The sequence below is a fragment of the Pistacia vera genome, unplaced genomic scaffold (assembly GCF_008641045.1).
Source record: "Pistacia vera cultivar Batoury unplaced genomic scaffold, PisVer_v2 Contig217, whole genome shotgun sequence".
NCBI classification, from domain to species: Eukaryota; Viridiplantae; Streptophyta; class Magnoliopsida; order Sapindales; family Anacardiaceae; genus Pistacia; species Pistacia vera.
Genome location: NW_022196021.1, coordinates 175823 through 198347, shown reverse-complemented (window position 1 = coordinate 198347; position 22525 = coordinate 175823). Strand labels below are relative to the sequence as shown.

The 22525-nt window shown below is 36.3% G+C and overlaps 2 protein-coding genes across 2 annotated transcripts; both read left to right on the top strand.

Annotated features, from left to right (window-relative positions):
• Window positions 1-17137: 17137 nt before the first annotated feature.
• Window positions 17138-17800, top strand: LOC116130016 (cullin-associated NEDD8-dissociated protein 1-like). Its single transcript, XM_031415767.1, has 3 exons — window positions 17138-17213; window positions 17317-17455; window positions 17678-17800. Exons 1-3 carry the CDS (start codon window positions 17153-17155, stop codon window positions 17772-17774), a joined length of 297 nt encoding a protein of 98 aa, XP_031271627.1. The 5' UTR covers window positions 17138-17152; the 3' UTR covers window positions 17775-17800.
• Window positions 17801-19561: 1761 nt separating this feature from the next.
• LOC116130004 (protein disulfide isomerase-like 1-3) lies at window positions 19562-22109 on the top strand. The gene is made up of 8 exons (XM_031415750.1): window positions 19562-20177; window positions 20259-20388; window positions 20753-20918; window positions 21015-21130; window positions 21212-21292; window positions 21425-21511; window positions 21625-21696; window positions 21795-22109. The coding sequence occupies exons 1-8, from the start codon at window positions 19822-19824 to the stop codon at window positions 21915-21917; spliced, it is 1131 nt and encodes a 376-aa protein (XP_031271610.1). The 5' UTR covers window positions 19562-19821; the 3' UTR covers window positions 21918-22109.
• Window positions 22110-22525: the final 416 nt, after the last annotated feature.

Here is a 22525-nt window from a genome sequence, read left to right as displayed (position 1 = left end):
GTTCAAATGGTGGTGATGAAGAGAATTTTCGTCATCAGAATTGGCCAGAATCGGTTTTGGGTAGTAACGGAATATTAACTTTGGGTGGGAAATGGTATTTTGAAACTTTTTGGGTGAAAAAGTGTCATTAAGACAAACCTTGGGTAGGAAAAAGTTGTTTACTCTTTCAAATAAAATTAGAAGTTTGGTAACATCATGTGCCACCCACTCCGTTGGTTTTTGAACTCTTTACTTTCTTAATGATTTTTTTTTTTTTTTTTCCATTTATCACATAGATCTTGGGATAAAGAACTAATGCTTTATCTAATCAAGTGATGTAATTAACACATGATTCTTCAAACTGCAGGAATGCTATAACGACTTGGGTGAAAAAAAAGATGGCCCCTGCTATTTATAACATAACAACAATGGATACATTGGTTATTGAATCAGAGGTACTTAATGATCAAAATTAGAGTTCGCTCTAAATGAATGATATTAATATTTCATCTCTTTCTTTATTTTGGTCATTCTATGTAAAACTCGTTGATATTAATTGTAGTCTTCTTTGAAAAGAAAACTTACTGTAAAAATGGATTCTTCAAATCAGTTTACTCTGTCTTTCATTGTTTAGTATGTTTACTGTTTAGTCTCTGCTTATCTCTATTTCCCACGTAATTGACAGGACCCGGATCACTGTGAAGAACCTGCTGCTGAAATTTGAAAAGATCCTGTAATCTGAAATTTGGGAATTTATTAAAGGAATAATTAATGTCTCACCGTTCTAGTAAAAGACTTTATTTATAGAGAAGACATGCAGTGCTCATTAATGAGTCGTTTAATACATTACTAGACTTTTTAACTTTTTTTTTTTTTTTTCACATTTATTTGATACTTGACTTTTACAATTCATACGAAAGATTTTACATTGAGTTGGTAAACTGTCATTTAATCCATAACTATTTTCATAAAGGACACAACTTTTAATTTAAGACACGTAAAACTTTAATCGTCTAACAGGTTTGTAACGTGTCACGAGTCTTCATCTTAGAAATCGAGACAATCCATTGATTGAATCCAGTTAGCAAAGATTTGTCGAGAATATGGATCTGGATCTGGATGAATATCCAGAGAAATGTCTGGAAACTGAGATGTCTGCTTTGCAGAGATACTTGGTGCATGCATGTACTGTTGTTGTCTGGATTTATGAAAATAGTAATTATGAGACTGTTGAAGTCTTCTTCCTGCATAGTATCTGGCTGTGAGTCTGGGTACCACCATTCTGGATAATCTGAAATGGCATTGAATTGAGCAATGATGGAACGTATGTATGTTTGTTTGGCTTGGAGTAATTTCTCAATGTAGTCTAGAGGAAAGAGTTCCCACGGAACATCATCGCAAAAGGATGGCCATATTTCATCTAGAATTATCTGATTTTTTTCAAAAAGGATTTTTTGAATTGATCTAGTCTTAACAGGATGGTCAAACATATTATGGATGAGATCATATGGATAAGACTGATGAAATATGACTTGATGCTGTGAAAAATATAGGCCATCGGATCTGATGGAGTGATGTCTGTGGAAAAACATGATAGACCATGCCATTTTGGTAGACATAAGACCTTTGTATCTGGCAAGCTTATGAGCAAACACATATTTCTATTTTTTTTGTGTTTTGAACCATTTGAGAAAAGTCATCAAAGAGTGTAATCCAGAGGTTGAGGATGACTGCTATTGGGAAATTATTTTCAACATATGATGGATTGGGAATTGAATGGCAATGTAGTACTGGTGTAACATATACCAAAAGAACCATAATAATTCTTCTGGAAATATTATATCAAGACTCAGAGGTAAACAAATTTTTTTTGAAAAGGGGTAATCTGGATGGACACCTAACATATCATACATGGATTGTCCACATTTTTCAATGCATTGAATCTGATAAGAAAACATGAGGGTGGTAGCATTTTCATCAATGGTACGAGTTCGAACAAGTCATCAAATTCAGGAGGTACGTTTGGAGTATGGTTTGGTGAAGAAGATGATGAGCAGGAACTTGACTGGATTAATGGTTGGAACATGAAACAGGGAAGAGGTTTGGATGTAGGGTTCATGAAACCGACTTGTTTAGTTTTAGGTCTAGATAAATAATCTGCAATAGTGTTGGTGTGACCTTTGATGTGCTAGACGGTGAAGGAATATTTGCTGAACCATTCTGCCTATCGAAGTAATTATTGATGCGGAACCTTTTTCTTGTTGAATCGAAGCATTTGATCAAAAGACTTCATATCCATTTCAACAAAGAAGTGATGTCCAATAAGATGGAATTCAAACCTTTCAATGGCATTTTTTACTGCTAGCACTTCCTTGAAAGTAGAATGATAATGTTGTTGGTGTGGTTTGAATTGACCACTCTGGTATCCACACAAATGTCGTACTTTGTCATCATCTTGTTCAAAAAGCACTGCACCCCAATGAGTGTCACTAGCATCCGTCTAAAGAATTAGTTTCCCAAAAGAAGGAATCTTCAACGGCTGTGTAAGGAAGGATTTTCGTTTAAGACTCTTGACTGCATTTGTTTGCTTTTCAGACTATGAAGGAGGATTCTTCTTAAGCATCTAGGAAAGTGGAATAGTGAGACGAGAAATGTTGGGAATAAAACTGTGCATATAATTGGCAATTTCCAAGAATTATTGTATTTCTTTCTTGGTTGGGATAACATCTGGGAATTTTTGCAACTCATTAGCAATATGAGGCTGAAGATCATACTTGCCGTCAGCAATCACCATACCAAGAAAATCAATCTTTGTCTGCCCTAACTGCATTTTCTTCTCAGAGAGCATAATACCATAAGAGTGTATGATATCAGCAAATTCATGAAGAAGACGTATATGAGATTCCTCATCTTTTGAAAAGAGAAGGATATCATCGATATAAATGAGACATGTATGAAGAAGGGGAGCAAAAATCTTCGTCATGGCTTTCTGAAATAGGGAAGGAGCGACTTTAATTCCAAAAGGCATGATCGTCCACTGGTAGTGTTGATTGGGAATGCAAAAAGCAGTCTTATGACGATCATCAAGATGAATTCCAAGTTGCTAGAATCCAGCTTTGAGATCAAATTTGGAAAACATCTTTGCATTATAGAGATTTGCAAAGAGAACTTGTCTAGAAGGCAGAGGAAATTTATCATCACGGAGAAAGAAATTTAATGGTTGATAATTGATAACAATTCTGAGTTTTCCTCTGGCTTGTTCAACACGTTTATTGACATAAAAGGCTTCACATGCCCATTGAGAATCTGTGGGTTCGATCAATCCTTAAGATAAAAGCTGAGTACATTCTTGTTGGGCTAGGTTGAGATGTTCTGGTGACATGCTGGAATGACTAGCCTTAGTTGGATTGATATCTTCGCTCTTGATAAATGGAAGATGGATAAAGAAATCTAAATTCTTCCATGATGGATAAGCACATTTAGTGAGAAAATCTGCATGAGAATCTACACAAGAGTGGGAAATAAGCTGGGTTCTGATCTACTCAATAGGATTGCCTTCAATCTGGAATAAATTAGGCTGAGTGATCCAGGATTGGAAAAACATCTTATACCGAACACCATCAGGGAGGATTCTAAGTTTATTAAGTTTAGAATAAACATCAAAACCTAGAACCATATCTTTGCCAGGTAAATTGGAACCAAGAACTTTATGAAAAGTAAAACATCTTGGAAAAATTTGGATTTTAATGGGTTTGCTGATCAGATGAGTAGTGAAAGTGTCACTATTAGCAGTGTAGAAAACTTCCTGATGAGGTTTCCATTGAGAGGATGAGACAATCTTAGGGTTGATAATAGTACGAGTAGCACCAGTATCAAAAAATGCTATGACTGAAATGGGATTGGAATATTTAGTAGGGAAGATCTGAACTTTTGCTGTAGGTACGTGACATGAGAAGGCTAATGATGGAAGGGATTTTGGTATCTATTAGATATGGTAGAAATAATGACAATCATCTGAATCAGAGAACTTAGTATTAGTGGCTGCAAACTGGAAAATAGTGTCTGAAATGGATTCTTCATCCATTGAAAACCAACTTTCAACATCATTATTAGAAAAATCTATATCAGTGAGTTGAGAAAGCTGTTGCATCATTTTGGTTGACTGTTTGGGCTTGTTTGGACAATTTTTGGCAAAATGACAAAACAGTTACACAAATAACACCGATTAGATCGCTTGCCTCTGTGTTTCTTTTTTCAAAGAAACTTGTAGTGCTTGAAACATCAAATTTGCGTTGGCAGGAGCATTAGGTGGAGAAAACTTGATGCGTTTGGAATGAAATTTCTTCTTGGTAAGACAAGACATGAGTGATCTGATTTGCACTTGATCTGCAAGTCTGGTCTCTGACAAACCTTTGTCAGCTACTTAGAACACTTCAAATAATCGTCAAAAAATTATTTTTGAGAACAGAGCTTTTCCAGAGTGAGAATGACAAACTGATAAATTTCTCCAAGAGAAATGGAACCAAGTTGTTTGCTCTGGGTCTACATAAGCTTGGTTGCTTCATGACTTAGGGATTCTGGAATAGATGCTAAAAAAGCTTGCTTCATGTTAGGATCATCCATACCCCTAAGTATATGATATCTTTTTACCATCTCTTTGTAATGCATGTCAAGATCTTTCTTTTTGAGAGAATAGCATCACATCTTAAAATATTCTTCTCTGACTTGGTTCTCATAAAGGTGAGGTAGCCCACAAAATTCATCATAAAGGAGATACAGAGCTTGATTAATATATGGCATTTGGATGAACAAATTTTGTCTGTACTCCTAAAGACTAATCCACCAATCACGAAAAATGCCACCAAATCTAGCTGTAAACTACGTAAGTACAGTAGAGACTTAGGCATTAGGTTTAAGCATTTCAGCTTGTAACCAGGCTTGAAATTCATACATCCGATTTCTCCATTTGTGTGGAGGAAGATCATCAACAGTAAAAGTGTGGAGCTTTGTTAAAGCTATATAAGAGTCACGCTCAACCATAGTATGACAGGATTATTAATACATAGGCGGAGAATTTGGAATGGAATCATCACCTTCAGACATCTCATCATCAACCTCAGATACAACAGGTGGTCTTGAAGATTCGGGTTAATGGGTCACTAGTTAGAGATAAACATTAGGATGTTGATCAGAAGTATCACTTTCAGAGTCGAAGCCACTTTCAAATGATTCATCAATAGAAGGCATATCAGCTTCTGATTCTGTTTGGAAGGTAGATAGAGAATCCTGAGAAATACCCGAAGCTGCAAGACATTGCCTTTCTGCCATGTCTCTAAAAAAAGAGCTCATAAAATTGGAAGAGACAAGATTGGGTGCGTTTGGTTCCATATTTCTACCCATATTCCCAATCCTATTCCCCAAATATTGTTTGGCACATTATTTGAGAAATATTACTATATTTTTTTAATTACTGTTAGATCCCTTAAGTTTATTAATTTCATTAAATACCCCTAGAAAAAAAGTTTAAAAATTAACAAAAACACCCCCACCGACCTATACTTGGCAAATTTCTACACCACGACCCATACTTGCCAGATTCAATGGTAGCCGGAATCTATCACAACGGCCTACACTACAACCAGAACTGGCCAGTAATTCACCGATCTGGCTGTCAACGACGACCAAAGAAATGGCCGTCGTTGTTGGTCAACGATGGCCAAGATGTCAACGACGACCAAATCTTGGCCATTTTTGGCCGTCACTGACGGCCAAAGATGGACTTTTGCGGTCGTCGACGGCCACATCTGACTATAGATTTGGCCTTTTTCGGCCAAATCCACTGCTAGATCCGACCGATATGTGTCGTTACGTAAATTTTCGGCCAGATTCCAACGGTGGTGGCCAGAATCTAGCACTGTGGGTGGTGGGGGTGTTATCATCATTTTACAAAATTTTTATATATTGGGTTGTTTAGTTAAATTAGCAAACCTAAAGGTTTTTTTTTTTATAAATTTTTAAATTTTACCTCGTAATACTCCCCTATTCAACTACCCAATATTATTCCCAAAATCCTATCCAAAATAATAAAACAAACGGACCCAGAATTTTCTGAAGAGACAGGATTAGTGGAAGTTTGGCAATCTTCCATCATCATTATTTGCATTGGAGCCTTATCCTTAGATAAAAGACGATGAGGCTAAGGAGATAGAGGATCGGAATGATTGGAAGAGAAAGAGTCAGGTATATGATCGGATGGTTTCTACATTTTAGCAGAATATTTTTCTCGCTTCTTTTGTTCTCGTTCCAGCTTAATCTTTTCATCATGTTCTTTGCGGAGCTTGGCATATAACTGTTCAGTGTTGCCAAAAGCCTAAATAGCACCAGAAGGTATATGAGGTGAGACCAAAGGTTGACTAATCTTTGGGAAAGGTGAAAAAGAGGGTTGCGGCCATGCTGTTGAAGCATCAAAAGGATTTGGCACCAAAGACATTTCAAGAAAAGTTTGTGGTTGTTTGAGTTTTTGCTTAAGATATTCCTGTTGAAGCGATGCCATTTGGGTTTTTAGCGACTTCATTTATGCTTCCTTCTGGAGAAATTGAGCTGAATTGCCATGAGAGGTGTTGACAATGTACATTAATTCTTGATGGAGCTGATCAATCCGGTTTTGGAGATGATTAATCTGTTTTTGTAACCAAGAAATCAGCATAGTATGGTTCTGGGACTTAGAGTCAACCTGATGAGCTAACAAATCCAATTTTTGTTCAATTCTAGAAATGGTTTTGTTTTGGGTTAAAGTATTTTCAGTCTGCTAATTGAGAACTGCTTCAGCTTGGGAAAGTTTTGGCGTGGATCCATCAGGCTGTATGACTTTGGAAGGAACCACTTTTGGTTGTTGAGTCGTAGTTTCCTTAAGAGAAGGAAAGTTTGGGTCATAATTGAAATTTTGTCCTGTCTTTTGGGGTTCAAAAGATTGAATCATCATAATGGACTGAACATGTGGAGTATGAACAAGGGGTGAATGGGTTAGTTTGTTTTCTTTTGCAATCCACCGGAGAGTCTAATGATAACATGGTAAAGGTTGTTTAAAGTAAAGTGATTTAGCAGGTTTGGATAGTTTTAAAGATGATTTGGGTTTAGGTTTCAGAAGGATTTCCCATGAAGGATTAATGGATGGTGATTCTTTCCATGCTGGTGAAGAATATTTGACATAACAGACAAATTTACCAGATGGTTGACTAAGAAGGCCAACTTCAGGATCATGGTCTTCAAATTTGGAGTGAAGATTTTTTTTATTGCATCGAGCTGTCTATTTTTTCCTTCTAAAATGGTTTCGTCTGAAAAGATAATGCTCGTCTAATTCCCAAATAGGATCATCACGACAATCTGAGCATTGACAGTCAAGATCAAATGGAGTGTGACCAGTGACTGGATCAAATTGATGATAGACAGGAGCACCAGATTGTTGAAATGAATGAATGGAAAGTCTAGGTTCCCGTACTACTGTAGTTGGTAAGACTGGAGTGATCATGAATTGAGTTTGTCGAAAACTCAAAGGTAGAGCACTGGGAGTTGCTGGAGACTTAAATCTGATAGTTGTTGTTCCATCACTATTATCATGCATGGTAGATTCTGTAGAAACCACTAGAGTTTCTTTTTTATTAAGAGACTCATAACTCGTCACCCAAGAGTCTGGTAACAATTTAATCAAATCGTCTCTGGAAATTTGCCTGTGAATATTGATGCAGTGAGGAGTATTTTTAGAGTCAACAGTAAGGAGCAGCACATCAGTAGTCATAGGAATGGCGAGATCAAAAGCATGGTCTTGGATTCGCCAAACCATCTGATAATGCAAAGTAGTTGTAATACTCCTTGGATTTAAATCTGCACCAACTATCTGTAATTGAACTTTAAGAGCTTTGGAGGAATGAGCATCAGAAAGAGACATATTGAAATTAGGAAACAGTGTCATAATGACTGTCCCATCATTCAAAGTTGTATGTGCCGTTCCTATACAAGCATGTTGATATTGGACAAATTTGGTGTCCAACAAAGCAATTCGGATAGAAACTGTGAGTCCTTTTCTACCATAATAAGATAGAGCTAGCCGGATAACACCAAAGTGTACATGAGAGTATCCTTCACGGATCCACTAGGCAATGGATTCTTGAGGGATTTCTAAAGTAACATATTGTTCTTGAGTTGTGGCTATAATTTGACACTTATCAAAAGCACTAGTCTAGACATACTCTTTGACTGGCTTTCTGGAAGGTCTAACAAGAGTTTTAAAGGTTTTAGACAAAGAAGAAGAAGACTTGGAAAAGGTTGTATAAGGATTTACAATGAGAGGGATAGTATCTTGGATTTATTTTTTATTTTTTGGGATATAAGATATTTCATACAAACTATCTACTTTAGAAGAAGATATAGATAAGCTAGTATTTATGGGAGCAGTAAACATAGATAAAGCTGAAGAAGATTTCATATGCGTGAGTTTAACCTCTTAAATGTGTAATACAACCTCAAATTGTAAGAATAGCTCAAGACCCAAACATTAAACATAAAAATAAAACATAAAACATAATCAAAACGTAAAGGAGCCAATATCTGGGGGGAGGTAATCTTCCACACACACAGAAATTGGAACCAATAAGTACCTTAAAGAAGCCAATATCTGAGGGGAGGTAATCCTCCGCACACACAGAAATTGGAATCTATAAGTGGGTTGGCTCTGATACCATACGTGTTACTAGACCTTAGAGATGATGTCTGAAGATTGTGGAGTTTATGCATGTCAGAAACTATATATTATTGTATTTTCTCACCATTTCCCTGAAACCAAACAGTCCCAATACGCAAGTTTGTCCTTATTTTCATAACAGTTGAAAGGGGAACAATATTATTTAAAACGAAAAAAATACGACCAATCTTTTTAATTTGTCCATTATTACTACAGTGACTGCTTAGATTTTATCATCAGAATTTGAGTAAAATAGAATTCTAACTTGGTGTTTGATTTGGTTGTGATTTTGTTTGTAAAGGATTAAATTTTCCTGAAATCTAGTTTTCCTTAAGTGAAGAAAATGGGAACAACATAAACTACAAGAAGTCTAGAATTTTACGTAATTTCTGAAAGATTTTATTACCTGAGAATTTAGTGTAATTATCAACTTTAGTGACCTCTTTTGTATAAAAAGAATAAAAAATAATAATTGAATTTGCTATATGATCTCCACAGCTGAGAAAAGAACTCTTCTCCTTCTTTTCACTTCAGTCCTCCTCTTCTGTTCTTTTGATAATAATCACTTCCCATTTTCACATCTCCTGTTGTAGAGTTATTCCACATCAACCCCAATATCAAACGCCCTGCTTTGATACTGCTACACTCTGTGTCCAAAATTTTTCTATAATTAGTTATTTTCAATATTAGTATTTTATGATATAAAGAGCATCCACTTACACATTTTGGCCTTCATTTGTTTAGATGGTCAATTCACAAGATTGGCAATAGCTAACTTTGTCATTTAGAATCAAGCATTCTCTAGTGATCACTTTCTCCACGAAATCGCAGGACAGTTTTTTTTTTTTTCTATTTAATTTGTTTTTTTTTTTTTTGAAACCTCTTGTTCTAAAATAATGAAATTTAAAAGTTTTGGTTTACCATGTCTGTAAATTTGTTCTCATTTATGGCTTTTTGCTCCTAACTATGGTTCGGAGAATTTCATATCCGCGTCTGAAGAAGCTGCAGTAGCTTTCAGAGAATGTTGAAATTATCTTTTACAGATCATGAGCACTGACTGCATTATGAAAATCTAGTTGTGGGATAAATTCATCAATTTCCAGGAGATTTCTTGAGAATTATTGTGCTTTATGTTAGGATTATTTTAGAATTAGGATAAGTGTGTTAAGTCTTTTATTATTATCTTTTATAATTATATTATTATCTTATTAGGATAGAATTAGAATTATCTTATTATCTTTTTATAATTAGAGTCCTTTTGGGACTTACTATCCCTTTATAATTAGAGTCCTTTTGGGAGTTAGTAGAGTCAAGTGTAAGGCTATATAATAGCCTAAATCTAGATTGTGGGAATCAATAAAGAATTTTGTCAACTAATATTTCTATCTCTTGTTCTCGGAGGTCTTTGTTCCTCATATAAACAGATCCTATCCCAAACCCTATCATTGGTGCTCTCGTTCCCTTTCATGGCCAACAGTTCCAAACCTCGCTCCATAGATGAGACTGTTAGCCAACTTTCGAGTCAGTAGGCTGCCTTGGTAGCCAAATTGGATTCATTTGAAGACTTCTTGAAGACTGTTGCGGTGCAGTTATCGGTTCTTTCTTCCCAGTTTGCGCACAATCAACAAACCCCACAGAAACATGCTGATACTTCTATGGCTGCGGGCAATGGTTCCAGGGGTGATGGGGATTACACGGTTACGGGTTCTTTGGGTGGCAGAGATTCCAGTGGTTCTACTCCTTCATTTAAGCCTTTTCGTTTGGAGGTACCTCGTTTTGATGGTGTTGATCCGAAGGGCTGGATCTTCAAAGCATAGTGCTTTTTTAATTATCATTCAACTTTGGAGGATCAACAGCTTGCAATTTCTTCGTTTCACATGGAAGGACCATCCCTATCATGGTATCGTTGGATGAATGATAATGGCCAATTTAATTCTTGGCGCCAGTTCTTACAAGCCCTCCAAGTTCGCTTTGGCCCTTCAGAGTTTTTTGATTTTACTGGCCAATTGTTCAAGCTCACCCAGCGTGGTTCAATGACAGATTATCAGTCTTCCTTTGAGGAACTTTTGACTCAAGTTTCCGGCCTCTCTGACACCTATCTTTTGAGTTGTTTTATTTCAGGCTTGAAACCAAAAATACAATGTGAGGTCCGCTCATCTCGTCCATCAACACTCTTACAAGCCTTTGGCCTTGCGAAACTACAGGAAGACAAATTCCATGACTTGCAACAACACCTATACTTGCATTCTGTTGACCCCGTATCTTGCGATCCTAGTAAATCAACTCCTAATGTTCCTTTAGTGCAGCAGGCCCTTTTGCCTACTCCAAACAAATCGGATTCCTTGCCTGTTAAGCGACTCACAGCAACACAGATGCAAGAACAACGCAACAAAGGTCTGTGCTATAATTGCGATGAGCGCTTTCACCCTGGGCATCGCTGCACGGCCAAGTTCTTTCTCTTACTGATGGAGGAGGATGATGATAAGCACGAGGATGAACCGGGATAACTGCTGTTGATGATGTCGTACCTTGCAACCTTGAGGACAAGGTTGATGTGAAGGGGAAGACAATGTTAGGATTATTTTAGAATTAGGATAAGTGTGTTAAGTCTTTTATTATTATCTTTTATAATTATATTATTATCTTATTAGGATAGAATTAGGATTATCTTATTATCTCTTTATAATTAGAGTCCTTTTGAGACTTATTATCCCTTTATAATTAGAGTCCTTTTGGGAGTCAGTAGAGTCAAGTGTAAGGCTATATAACAGCCTAAACCTAGATTGTGGAAATCAATAAAGAATTTTGTCAACTAATATTTCTATCTCTTTTTCTTGGAGGTCTCTGTTCCTCCTATAAACAGATCCTATCCCAAACCCTATCACTTTAAACCTGTTGAAGCATTATATTCAAATTCCTTGGCTGCTTCTCTTTGTCCATGTGGAGAATTTCCAAGAGTAATTTCATTTTTCTGATTGTAAATTTATGCATCAGATGAACTCTTGCTACTGAAATAATGCAAAAAAGAATGTTTTGACGGCATCCATACGAAAGAACTGAAGAGCATTTGGAGTCAAAAGAAACAAGTAATCACACACAAATATCGAATAGATAAAGAGAAAGATACTTGCGTGATTTATCATGGTTCACACAAATTCTAGGTCTACGTCCAAGATAGTTAATATTATTAAAACATTTCCTCACATCTCTCGTTACCATAAATGTATTTGTTGTGATTTTATATATCCATCATACAAGAGAATAATGTGTTTGTATTCCTAAGTCAAATCCTATTAGGAGTCATATTCCTCAGAAAATCCTACAAGGGCGCTATTTATGGTATTAACCCAAACCATTAGGAGTCTTATTCCTTAAAGAATCCTACAGCGTCAATTTATAGTAATAACCCAAACCGCTTATTTTCTAATGACATGATCCAAGCCACTTATTTTCTAATGACATGATCCAAGTCCACTTTGCAGGTCGCGCATACTAGCCATGACCCCTAACTGTAACCGCTAGCTATGACCTCTAGCTCAGCCCCTTATTGTTGAAATGGTCGCCAACTCCAACACCATCTTCACTAGCAGATTATAGCTTACACAACACATGATGTCGAGATGCCAGAATTGAATGGTGAATTAACCTTAAGAAGTATTCAGGTTTGCATCTTGTTTCACTCTTAATATATTCATTTAATTTTTGATTTCTTTGCTAAGACTTTGTTTCCATCTTCTAGTCCTTTTGGGAGGATTTCCTTGAAGACAAGCCTCTGAGCCAGTAGGTTCCCACATCAGAGCACTTTCTTAAACTTTCATGCATGCTAAAATTTTCCACCAACTATAACTTTGTGAAAAAATTGTTGTATGGACAGATTTTTCTTGAGTAGTTACATTTTACTCATGAATAAACGTATTTTGCAACAAATATGTGAGCTCCTGGATGACTTGTATATTTATCTGGACTGGGAACTGATGAGAAGTTTCAGCGTCCCATTTGTATAGAAGTATTCACAGTTTGAACGATTGTATCACAATCTCCTTGGCTAATTTTGATATTCAGGGGTATCCGGGCCAACTTAACTGCCAGGTAAGTCTCCAATGAAGACCCCTTATTAGTAATTGTGGGGATTCAAACTCAAGACCTCTTCAATCATACACCCAAGAGTTTCAAGCGAACCATCAAGCTACTTAGAGGTAGTTAAACTAGTGGTTTTTTGTGTCACTGCTCTATATATATATGCTACTGAACTGGGAATTTGTAAAAAAGCTTGAGTGATCCGTGTATTTGTCTAACTTATGGCTCCGATTGAAGTGTTTTTTTCTTTTTTCTTTTTCTTTTTTTCCTAAAGTTGATTATGCACATTAAAATTGAGACAAGGGAAAACAAAATTTATAGGAACATATGAAAATGCGAAAAGGATGGGCTTTTATTGATGTGATTGACCTAAAATGAAACAAGAAATTAATGAGGAATCTTTCTTGTATAAAAAGAACGAGAATCTATCTATTAAAATGTCATGAAGTGCATTGTTTATTGCCTTCTGAATAATTTACACCTATGAAATGGGCGAAACTTCCTCAACAGATTCCAATTTTGATGTAGGGAAAATAGTATTAAATTAGGATTTAATTTTGCTTCCCTTTCTTTATTTGATTTTCTTATTTATTTAGGGTTTCATATTAGGAATTCAAGTAATTTTTTATTTTAATTAGGAATTTAGTTGATTTAGGAAGTTTTAATTTAGTTAAATTTTACTTTCTTATTTTATAATTAATCAACAGTTGGGATGTCTTGTTTTAATTAGTTTTGGTGTTTAAGTAGGATTTTATTTCCTTGTTTAATTAGAGTCTTGTTAGGGTTGGTTGTAATCACTCTATATAAACATATTATTCGTTTCTTTTGAAGATATAGAATATTCAATAAATTATTCAGTTTTTACTTCAGATTTTGCGGTTTAAGTTTTTGGATTGAGACTTATGTTAAAGGTCGCTACGTCAGTTGGTATCAGAGCAAGCAAAATTCGTCTGATCTAATGGCAGGTGATGAAGTTGTAGGAGGCGACGGTTCTCATGACGAAGATCAAGGAGCTGAGACCTCGCAAGGGGTGGCATTGAGGGCTTTGGAGCAACGAATCGATATCAGATTCTAGCGTTTGGAACGACATTTTGAACGACACTTTGAAGAAATTGTAGATCAACTTGATGCTTTGAGCGAAGATGCCAATATAAATTGGAATGACGAGAGGTAACGTATCGAAGATGATGTGGCTCACGGACAGCCTGTTGACAAACCAATTTTTGCAAACAAGTGTAGACAGCAAGTTTACCTGAAAGATTTGGATGAAAAAGACGATTGCTTTGCAGATTTTGGGAGGCACGTTGGATATGGACGAAGTGATTATAGGGATATAGATACCAACAAATTCAAGTTAAAGGTAGATATTCCTTGTTTTAATAGTAGTTTAAATATTGAAGGGTCCGTTTGTTTTATTATTTTCGATAGGATTTTGGGAATAATATTAGGTAGTTAAATAGGGGAGTATTACAAGGTAAAATTTAATAATTTACAAAAAAAAAATCCCTAGGTTTGCTAATTTAACTAAACACCCCAATATATAAAAAATTTGTAAAATGAAAAAAACACCCCCACCCACCCACAGTGGCAGATTTCGGCCACCACCGCTGGAATCTGGCTGGAAAATGACGTTACGACGCAGACCGGTCGGATCTGGCAGGTAGGGCGTTGATATGGTCTTTTCTAGCCAGATCCACCATGGATCTGGCTGGAAAAGGCCAGATTTACAGCCAGATCTGGCCGTCAACGGCCAAAAAAGTCCAGATCTGGCCGTCAGCGATGGCCAAAGATATGGCCTTTTTCAGCCAGATCCACGGAAAAGGCCAGATTGGTGAATTACCGGCCAGCTCCGATCGTTTGTAGGTCGTTGTGACAGATTCCGGCTACCACCAACGGTGGTTGCCGGAATCTGGCAAGTATGGGTAGGTGGGGGTGTTTTTGTTAATTTTTAAACTTTTTTCTAGGGGTATTTTGAAATTAATAAACTTAAGGGGTCTAAAAGTAATTAAAAATATATACTAATATTTCTCAAATAACAAAACAAACAATATTTTGGGAATAAGATTGGGAATATGGGTAGAAATAATGTGCCAAACGGAGCCGAAGACTTTCTAGATTGGATTGCGAAAATAGACAGGTTTTTCGAATATATGGAGATTCCAGAGGGGAGAAGGGTGAAACTGGTTGCATGTAGATTGAAGGGAGGACCTTCTGCATGGTGGGAAAGATTACAAGCCAGAAGATTTCGTGAGGGGAGAGCACTAGTTTGAACCTGGTACAGGATGAAACAGTTGTTACAAAGAGATTTTCTTACTCCTCATTATGAGCGGATCTTGTTCCAACAGTACCAGAGATGCCATCAAGGTCAGAGATCTGTTCAAAAATATATTGTTGAATATCGACGGTTGTTATTTCACGTTGCCTATAATGAACATCCATATAGAGTAACTTTAAGATTCTTTAATGGGTTGAATGTAAACATACAAGCTCAAATTGATTTACGACATGACCGTGCATTGTTTGATGTTCTTCAATTAGCCTTTGATGTAGAATCACAGTTAAGAATTAAAAAAAAAAAAGAATTCTTCTTCAGAGAATACATGCCTCACCAGTTATGGAAGAAGACAAGAAGCATAAAGCACTTCCTAAAGAAATTCTTAAAGCCAATGAAGACCATCAGATGTCACAAATTGAGGATCACACATCAAAGGAGATTGAGCATGAAGTAGACGTTGAAGCTAAACGAGTTCTCCAAGAAGCGAAGATTGAACAAGAGCAAAAGCAAACTATCCTAAAGGAGAAGCTTGAGTAAGAATAACACATTCAAGTTAAGGATCAAAATGATGAAACATTAGTGACATTCGATTGCAACTTGAAGACTATAGTACATGACAACGCTCCTAGGAAGATCAATGACAAAAGATATTTATTTGCTCCAAAGGAAGACTTATTACTCTACTTCAAGTATCACCCACCAGATTGAAACTCAAGGACGATTTTATTTTTAAGAGAGGGAGTATGAAGTAGGGAAAATAGTGTTCAATTAGGATTTAATTAGAATTTAATTTTGTTTCCCTTTTTTCGTTTGATTTTCTTATTTATTTAAGGTTTTATATTAGGAATTTAAGTAGTTTTCTATTTTAATTAGGAGTTTAGTTGATTTAGGAAGTTTTAATTTAGTTAAATTTTACTTTTGTTATTTTATAATTAGTCAATAGTTGAGATGTCTTATTTTAATTAGTTTTGGTGTTTAAGTATGATTTTATTTCCTTGTTTAATTAGAGTTTTGTTAGGGTTGGTTGTAACCACCCTATATAAACATATTATTCGTTTCTTTTGTAGGTATAGAATATTCAATAAATTATTCAGTTTTTACTTCAGATTTTACAGTTTAAGTTTCAGGATTGAGATGTGTTATCAATTCTAAAAAGGTGGTCGTGTGCTAACCTTGTTTATCACGCTAACTTGTTGCCTCAAATTTGGAACCATGGTTTTAAAACCCAGCCCAACCCGGCCGGTTGAACCGGTTCGATCGGGAACCAGTGGCTAGGCCGGATTGGTTCATATAAAAAACTAAAAATAATAATTGACCCGTGTTCACCCGCGGTTGAACTGGTTTTTTGCGACGAATTACCGATCCAACCAGTATAAACCGGGTCAGCTACAATAAAATAATAAAATTAAAACTTAACAGTAACTCTTTTCACTTTCAGCTTTTCTCTCTTCAGTCTCTTGCCTTCCCCAATTTTATTCGACAAAACCCAACACCAGAGAGAAGAAAAATAAAAAATCCATTACCAAAAGCAAAATCAGCTTCCACGATCTTGGGCTTCTTTGATTCCGATTTCAATCATCAAAATCTTCAACTAATCTTCAATCTTCGGGCCTTGGACAACTTCTAAATCTCTAATTTTCCAGATTCGGTTTTCATAACTTCTTCGATCTTCGGCAGCTCCCACAAGGTATGTGTATTTCATTGTTGTTAACTTGTTATTGTTATTGTTCTTTGTAACTTTGATTTTTTTTTTGCTGTGAGATTGTTTGAGATAGAGTCATAGAGATTGTTTGATATTAAAGAAGTGGGTTTGAAACTTGATATTAAAGAGGTGATTGTTTGGTGTAAGATTGGTTGTGTTTGAAAATTGAAGTGTGTAAAAATGGCTGGTTTGATTGGTTGTGTGCAGTGTGCAAAAAGGGACTGCAGTGTGCATTTTGACACTCTGAATTGCACACTGCAGTGTGCAAAATTGGGTGTGCATTTTCACACTGCAGTGTGCAAAACTGGGTGTGCAAATGCACACTGCAGTGTGCATTTTCACACTGATTTTTGCTCTGACTCCAGATCATTATGATGTTAAAATGCCTTGTCATCTTATTCTTTCTAAGCTTGCAGATAAATGTCCATCTGCTGTATTAGCAGGTTATTGATGTAACTAATAGTACTTTCTGAATTTGGTTTTAATTTTCGGAGACTCAAATGTACCAAAGTATTTTCAATCTCGTGTATTACTCTTCCATTTCAGTGTTGGACTCATTGGTGGAACCTCCCCAAAAGACTGTCAATTTTAAGCCAAAGCAAGATGCTGTCAAGCAAGAAGTAGATCATAATGAAGACATGATTCGCAGTGCCCTTCGAGCAATTGCATCCTTGAATCGAATAAGGTTAGCTTTCATGTCCGTGAAGTAAGCGCATATTCTATCCTCCCAATAAGTCAACATAAACTTGCCAATAAGATTGTATATTGCATTGCATGGCTAAATATCAGTCTATTACAGTGATCTTAACCAAAAGTAGTACGACTGTCGACAAGTTAACTGGACTCCTTTAAGCTGACTCGATCTACATTAACATATATTTTTTCTGTATGTTTCTTGTTTTTACAGTGGAGGAGATTGCAACCTTAAATTCAAGAGCCTTATGAGTGAAATCTCAAAATCTCCAATGCTATGGGACAAATATTACTCCATCCGGAATGAGTGAGGCACGCTTGCCCATGCTATCAAGTCTGTTATANCTTTGTAATTAAAAAACCAGTTCTTATTTGGTGTCATGTGAAACGAACAACCATAATCAATAATCCATTCATTACCAGTGTCAATGACTCTAACAGCAAGCACCTTGTCAAAGTCGCCTTCTTCTGAACTCTCTTGAACTACGCTGGCATTCCCCTCTTGAGTCTTATTCTTATTCTTCCTTTCTGGACGGTCCTTCCGAAAGTGCCCTTCCTTATGACATGTAAAGCATTTAAGCTTTCGGCATTTTGATTTCGATCTCATCCGGTCTCTGTTACTGGAACTCTTATGTTGTGTAGTCCTGCCCCTTACTACCAGACCTTCAGCATGATTCTCCTCATGCTCTTCGGTGATGTGCTTTTTTAGTTCCCTCGATTGCAAAGCCTACTTCATGTCAGAAACAAAAATAGACTCTCGTCCATACAACGTTGTATCAATGAAATGCTCATACGAGAGCGGCAACGAGCACAACAAAATAAGGGCTTGATCTTCATCTTCAACTTTTATACTAACGTTCTTCAGATCACTTATAACTTTTTTGAAATAATATAAATGATCTTTAATGGACATACCTTCCTTCATCCGAAGAGTGTATAGAGATTTAACCGACTTGTGAGCGACTTTGTCATGCATCTACTTACCAAAGCTGACCATAGTTTTAATGCAGAATCTTCTTCACTGACTTCCCATAGCAGCTCATCTGCCAGGCATAATTGTATCGAAGTCAGGACCCGTTTATTCTTATCCTCTTGCTCTGCTTCAGACAAATCTTCGGGTAGCTTTCCCTCCAACGCCCCCAGTAACCCTTGATGCGTTAGTAACGCCCGCATTTTAATGCACCAGATACTGAAGTCGTTTGTGCCATCAAACTTCTCAACTTCGAATTTTGGCATCGACATCCTAATAGCCCGACGGAAATCAATACCAATTGTAGTGAAAAATGCCAAAACGTAAAGCTCCAGAGATATAAAATATTTGATACAGGATTTACGTGGAAACCCTTGCCGGAAAAAATCACGGCAGAGACAAAGGATTCACTATGTAATTTGTATTCACAGTTTGAATGATTGTCTCTCAATCTCCTTGGTTAATTACGGCAAGAGAAATGGTGGTTTTTTGTGTCATTGTCATATATATGCTACTCAACTGGGAATTTGTGAAAAGCTCGAGTGATCCGTGTATTTGTCTAAATCATGGCTNAAAAAAAAAAAAAAAAAAAAAAAATGTGAGTGGAAACATTATAACCCCATTTGATGATTGATGTACAAAGGGGGTCGAGATTGAGAATTGAGAATCTTAAATTTTGCTTGAAGCAGCAGCAGCGAGCTTTATACAAAAAGATACGTGATGATTATGTCCATGTATAGGGTCAAAAAATTGATTGCCTCCTCTCTTTGGCACACCATAGTTTATTTTTTATAACTTGGTATGTTGTAGACTTGTTTTAATTTCATCTCAGATTTGAATATATTTTGATTATCAATGTTAAAAATTAAAATCTGCAAATTTTTTTTTTTTAAAAAAAAAATTGCTGACATCATGATGTCATCATGCTGACGTTGGTATGTTGACGTTAGCATGACGTCATCATGATGACGTCATCATGATGACGTTATCATGTTGACGTCACGGTGGCTTGACTGGGTTCGCCGCCGGATCGGGTTTTAAAGCCTTGTTTGGAACCACTGAACATGAATTTCCAAGTCAACGGGCAGATAATGTTTGGATATTATATAGTTTAGAAGACTTCAGTTAACTTCGTACTTTTCTCTGAGTTGTGTCTTTCTCCCAATTGTTCTGAATTAGCTTCATGATCCATGGCTTCAATTGCAACAAGATTTCTACTCAATCTCTTCATTTCAGTTCTCCTCCTCTTCATTCTCTACTGATTCGCACCTCTCTTTCATCACAATAACCCTTCACCAACTTTTCCAGTCTTTAACGATCTCCTTGACGCTTTTTCAATCTTCAAAATCAGTGAAAAAGATCTCAGACCTTCTAATGAAGATACCGCCATGTACCTCCTTCCAGCGAATGCAGATAGCGTTGTCAAACATCTTGACCATAGCACGTGGCCGCTTCGTTATGATGAAGATGTGGCAGCGTTGACCGAGACAAATTTTAGTGACTTCATGGCCAAGAATAAGTATGTGATGGTGATGTTCTATGCGCCTTGGTGCTACTGGAGCAAGAAACTGGCTCCCGAATACGCGGCGGCTGCCAACATGCTCAAGGGTGAGGCTGCGCTTGCAATGGTGGATTCTGTTGTAGACAAAGGTTTGGCAAGGAAGAACAAAATTCACGGTTATCCCACTATGTATCTCTTTGTTAATGGGATCAGGCACAATTCATATAAGTTGACAAGAACAAGGTAACTTATTTTTTGTCTAGTAAATTTGGTTAGATTTTTTTTTTTTTAGTTCATTTTTATCCAGGGTGATTCAAAATGCAGGGATGCTATAACGACTTGGGTGAAAAGGAAGATGGCCGTTGGTGTTCACAACATAACAACAATGGATGAGGCGATTTATACATTGACTGTTGAAGCGGAATTGGTTTTGGGATTCCTTGACTCTTTAGAGGTACTTTATAATCTCCATTAGAGTTCAAAATAAGGACATACGCCAATCTTGTTAGATTCCATCACTGACATGCACCAATTTCTTTTTTACTGACCACAATCTTTCAAGACTCAATTAATTGCTTGAGTTGAGCTGAGGGTTACTCTTATGATCAATTCCTTTAGTTGATAACAGTAGGAATCTTCAGTTGTTTAATCAATTATAAACTCTAAATCAAGTCGAGTTTGATCTTCTTCCAATAAAACTTGTTGATTATAGTTGTAGTTGCTTTGCCTAGAAAAATCAATCAAATACATATTCTATAATCAATTTGCTGTTTGATTATTTAGTCGTTGATCTAACTCTATTTATTTGTAATTGAAAGGGTCCAGAAAGTGAAGAACTTGCTGCTGTCTCAAAACTGCATAGTGATATTGAATTCTATCAAACTGCTAGAGCTGATGTTGCAGAGTTATTCCACATCAACCCAAATATCAAACGCCCTGCTTTGATACTGCTACAAACAGTGTCCAAAAAATTTGCTATATTTAGTTAGTTTTCAACATCTCAATGCTTCATAATTTCAATTTCAGTATTTTATGATTCAGAGAGCATCTACTTACACATTTTGCTCTTCATTTCTTTAGATGGTCAATTCACAAGATTGGCAATAGTTGAATTTGTATCTAAAATCAATCATCCTCCAGTGATCACTTTCACAACAGAAACTGCAGGACAGATTTTCCAGAATCCAATGAAACAGGTTAGACCTTATGTCGTACCTCTTGTTCTAATAATGAAATTTGAAAGTTTTGGTTTAACATGTCTGTAAATTTCTTCTCAGTTATGGCTTTTTGCCCCCAAGTATGGTTCGGAGAATGTTATTTCAGCGTTTGAAGAAGCTGCAGTAGCTTTCAGAGAAAAGGTGAATTTAGAAATTATCCTTTACAGATCATGAGCACTGCATTATGAAAATCTAGTTGTGCTATAAGATTGGTGAAGCATTATATTCTGAAAATAATCTGTTATTAATATGATTTTTAAAATTCCTTGGCAGCTTCTCTTTGTCCATGTGGAGATGCACTTGGAAGGAGTTGAGAATCATATTGCTCATGAATTTGGCATTACCGGAGATTTTCCAAGAGTAAGTTCATTTTTCAGATTGTAAATTTATGCATAAGATGAAATCCTGTGCAATGAGGACTATTAAAATAATGCAAAAATGAATGTCTTCACGGCGTCCATGTTCAAATGCAGATTATAGCTTACACAAAACATGATGCCGAGAAGCCTGAATTGAATGGTGAAATGACCATAAGCAGTATTAAGGTTTGCATCATGTTTTCTCTTAATATATTCATGTTTAGTTTTTTTCTTCTTTGCTAATAAACCTGGAAGATTTCTAAGACTTTGTTTACATCTTCTAGTCCTTTGGGGAGGATTTTCTTGAAGGCAAGCTTTTGAGCCAGACGGTTCATATTTCAGAGCCAGTTCTTAAACTTCCATCGTTTGGTGCCTCCTCTCAACTTGGCTTTCCACATGTCTATTAGCTCAAATGACTAGGAAATGTTCCTTGTGTACTAACATTTTACTCATGAATAAATCTATTATACATCAAATGTGTGAGTTCCCGGATGATTATATATGTATCTGAAACTGATAAATTTGCAAGAGTAGCTTAAATGTGCCATTTGTATAAAAGTGTTCACAATTGTATGATTGTATCTCAATCTCCTCGGTTAGTTATGGTTTCTCATTGTTCTTTTCGAAGTGGAAATGCATTTGTAAGTGTAGTGGAAAATGCATTTGTAAGTGTAGTGGAAAATGCCAAAACGTAAAGCTCCAGAGATATAAAATATTTGACACAGGATTTATGTGGAAACCCTTGCAGGAAAAAACCACGGTAGAGACAAAGGATTCACTATATAATTTGGATAATACAATTTTCTTCTCTCTCGCAACACTCTCCTACGGATACAAATATGAGACTTTGTGATTTGATTTTTCCTCTCAAAATCACTTTTAACTCTCTCATATTTCCACATCTCTTCTCCACTACTTATGCTGCCCTTATATAGAAGTATTTCAGTCGGCCACCTCTCCAGCTATCTTCCTCTCAAACCTAGTCATCACTTAAGATAGCTCCATGTCACGCACT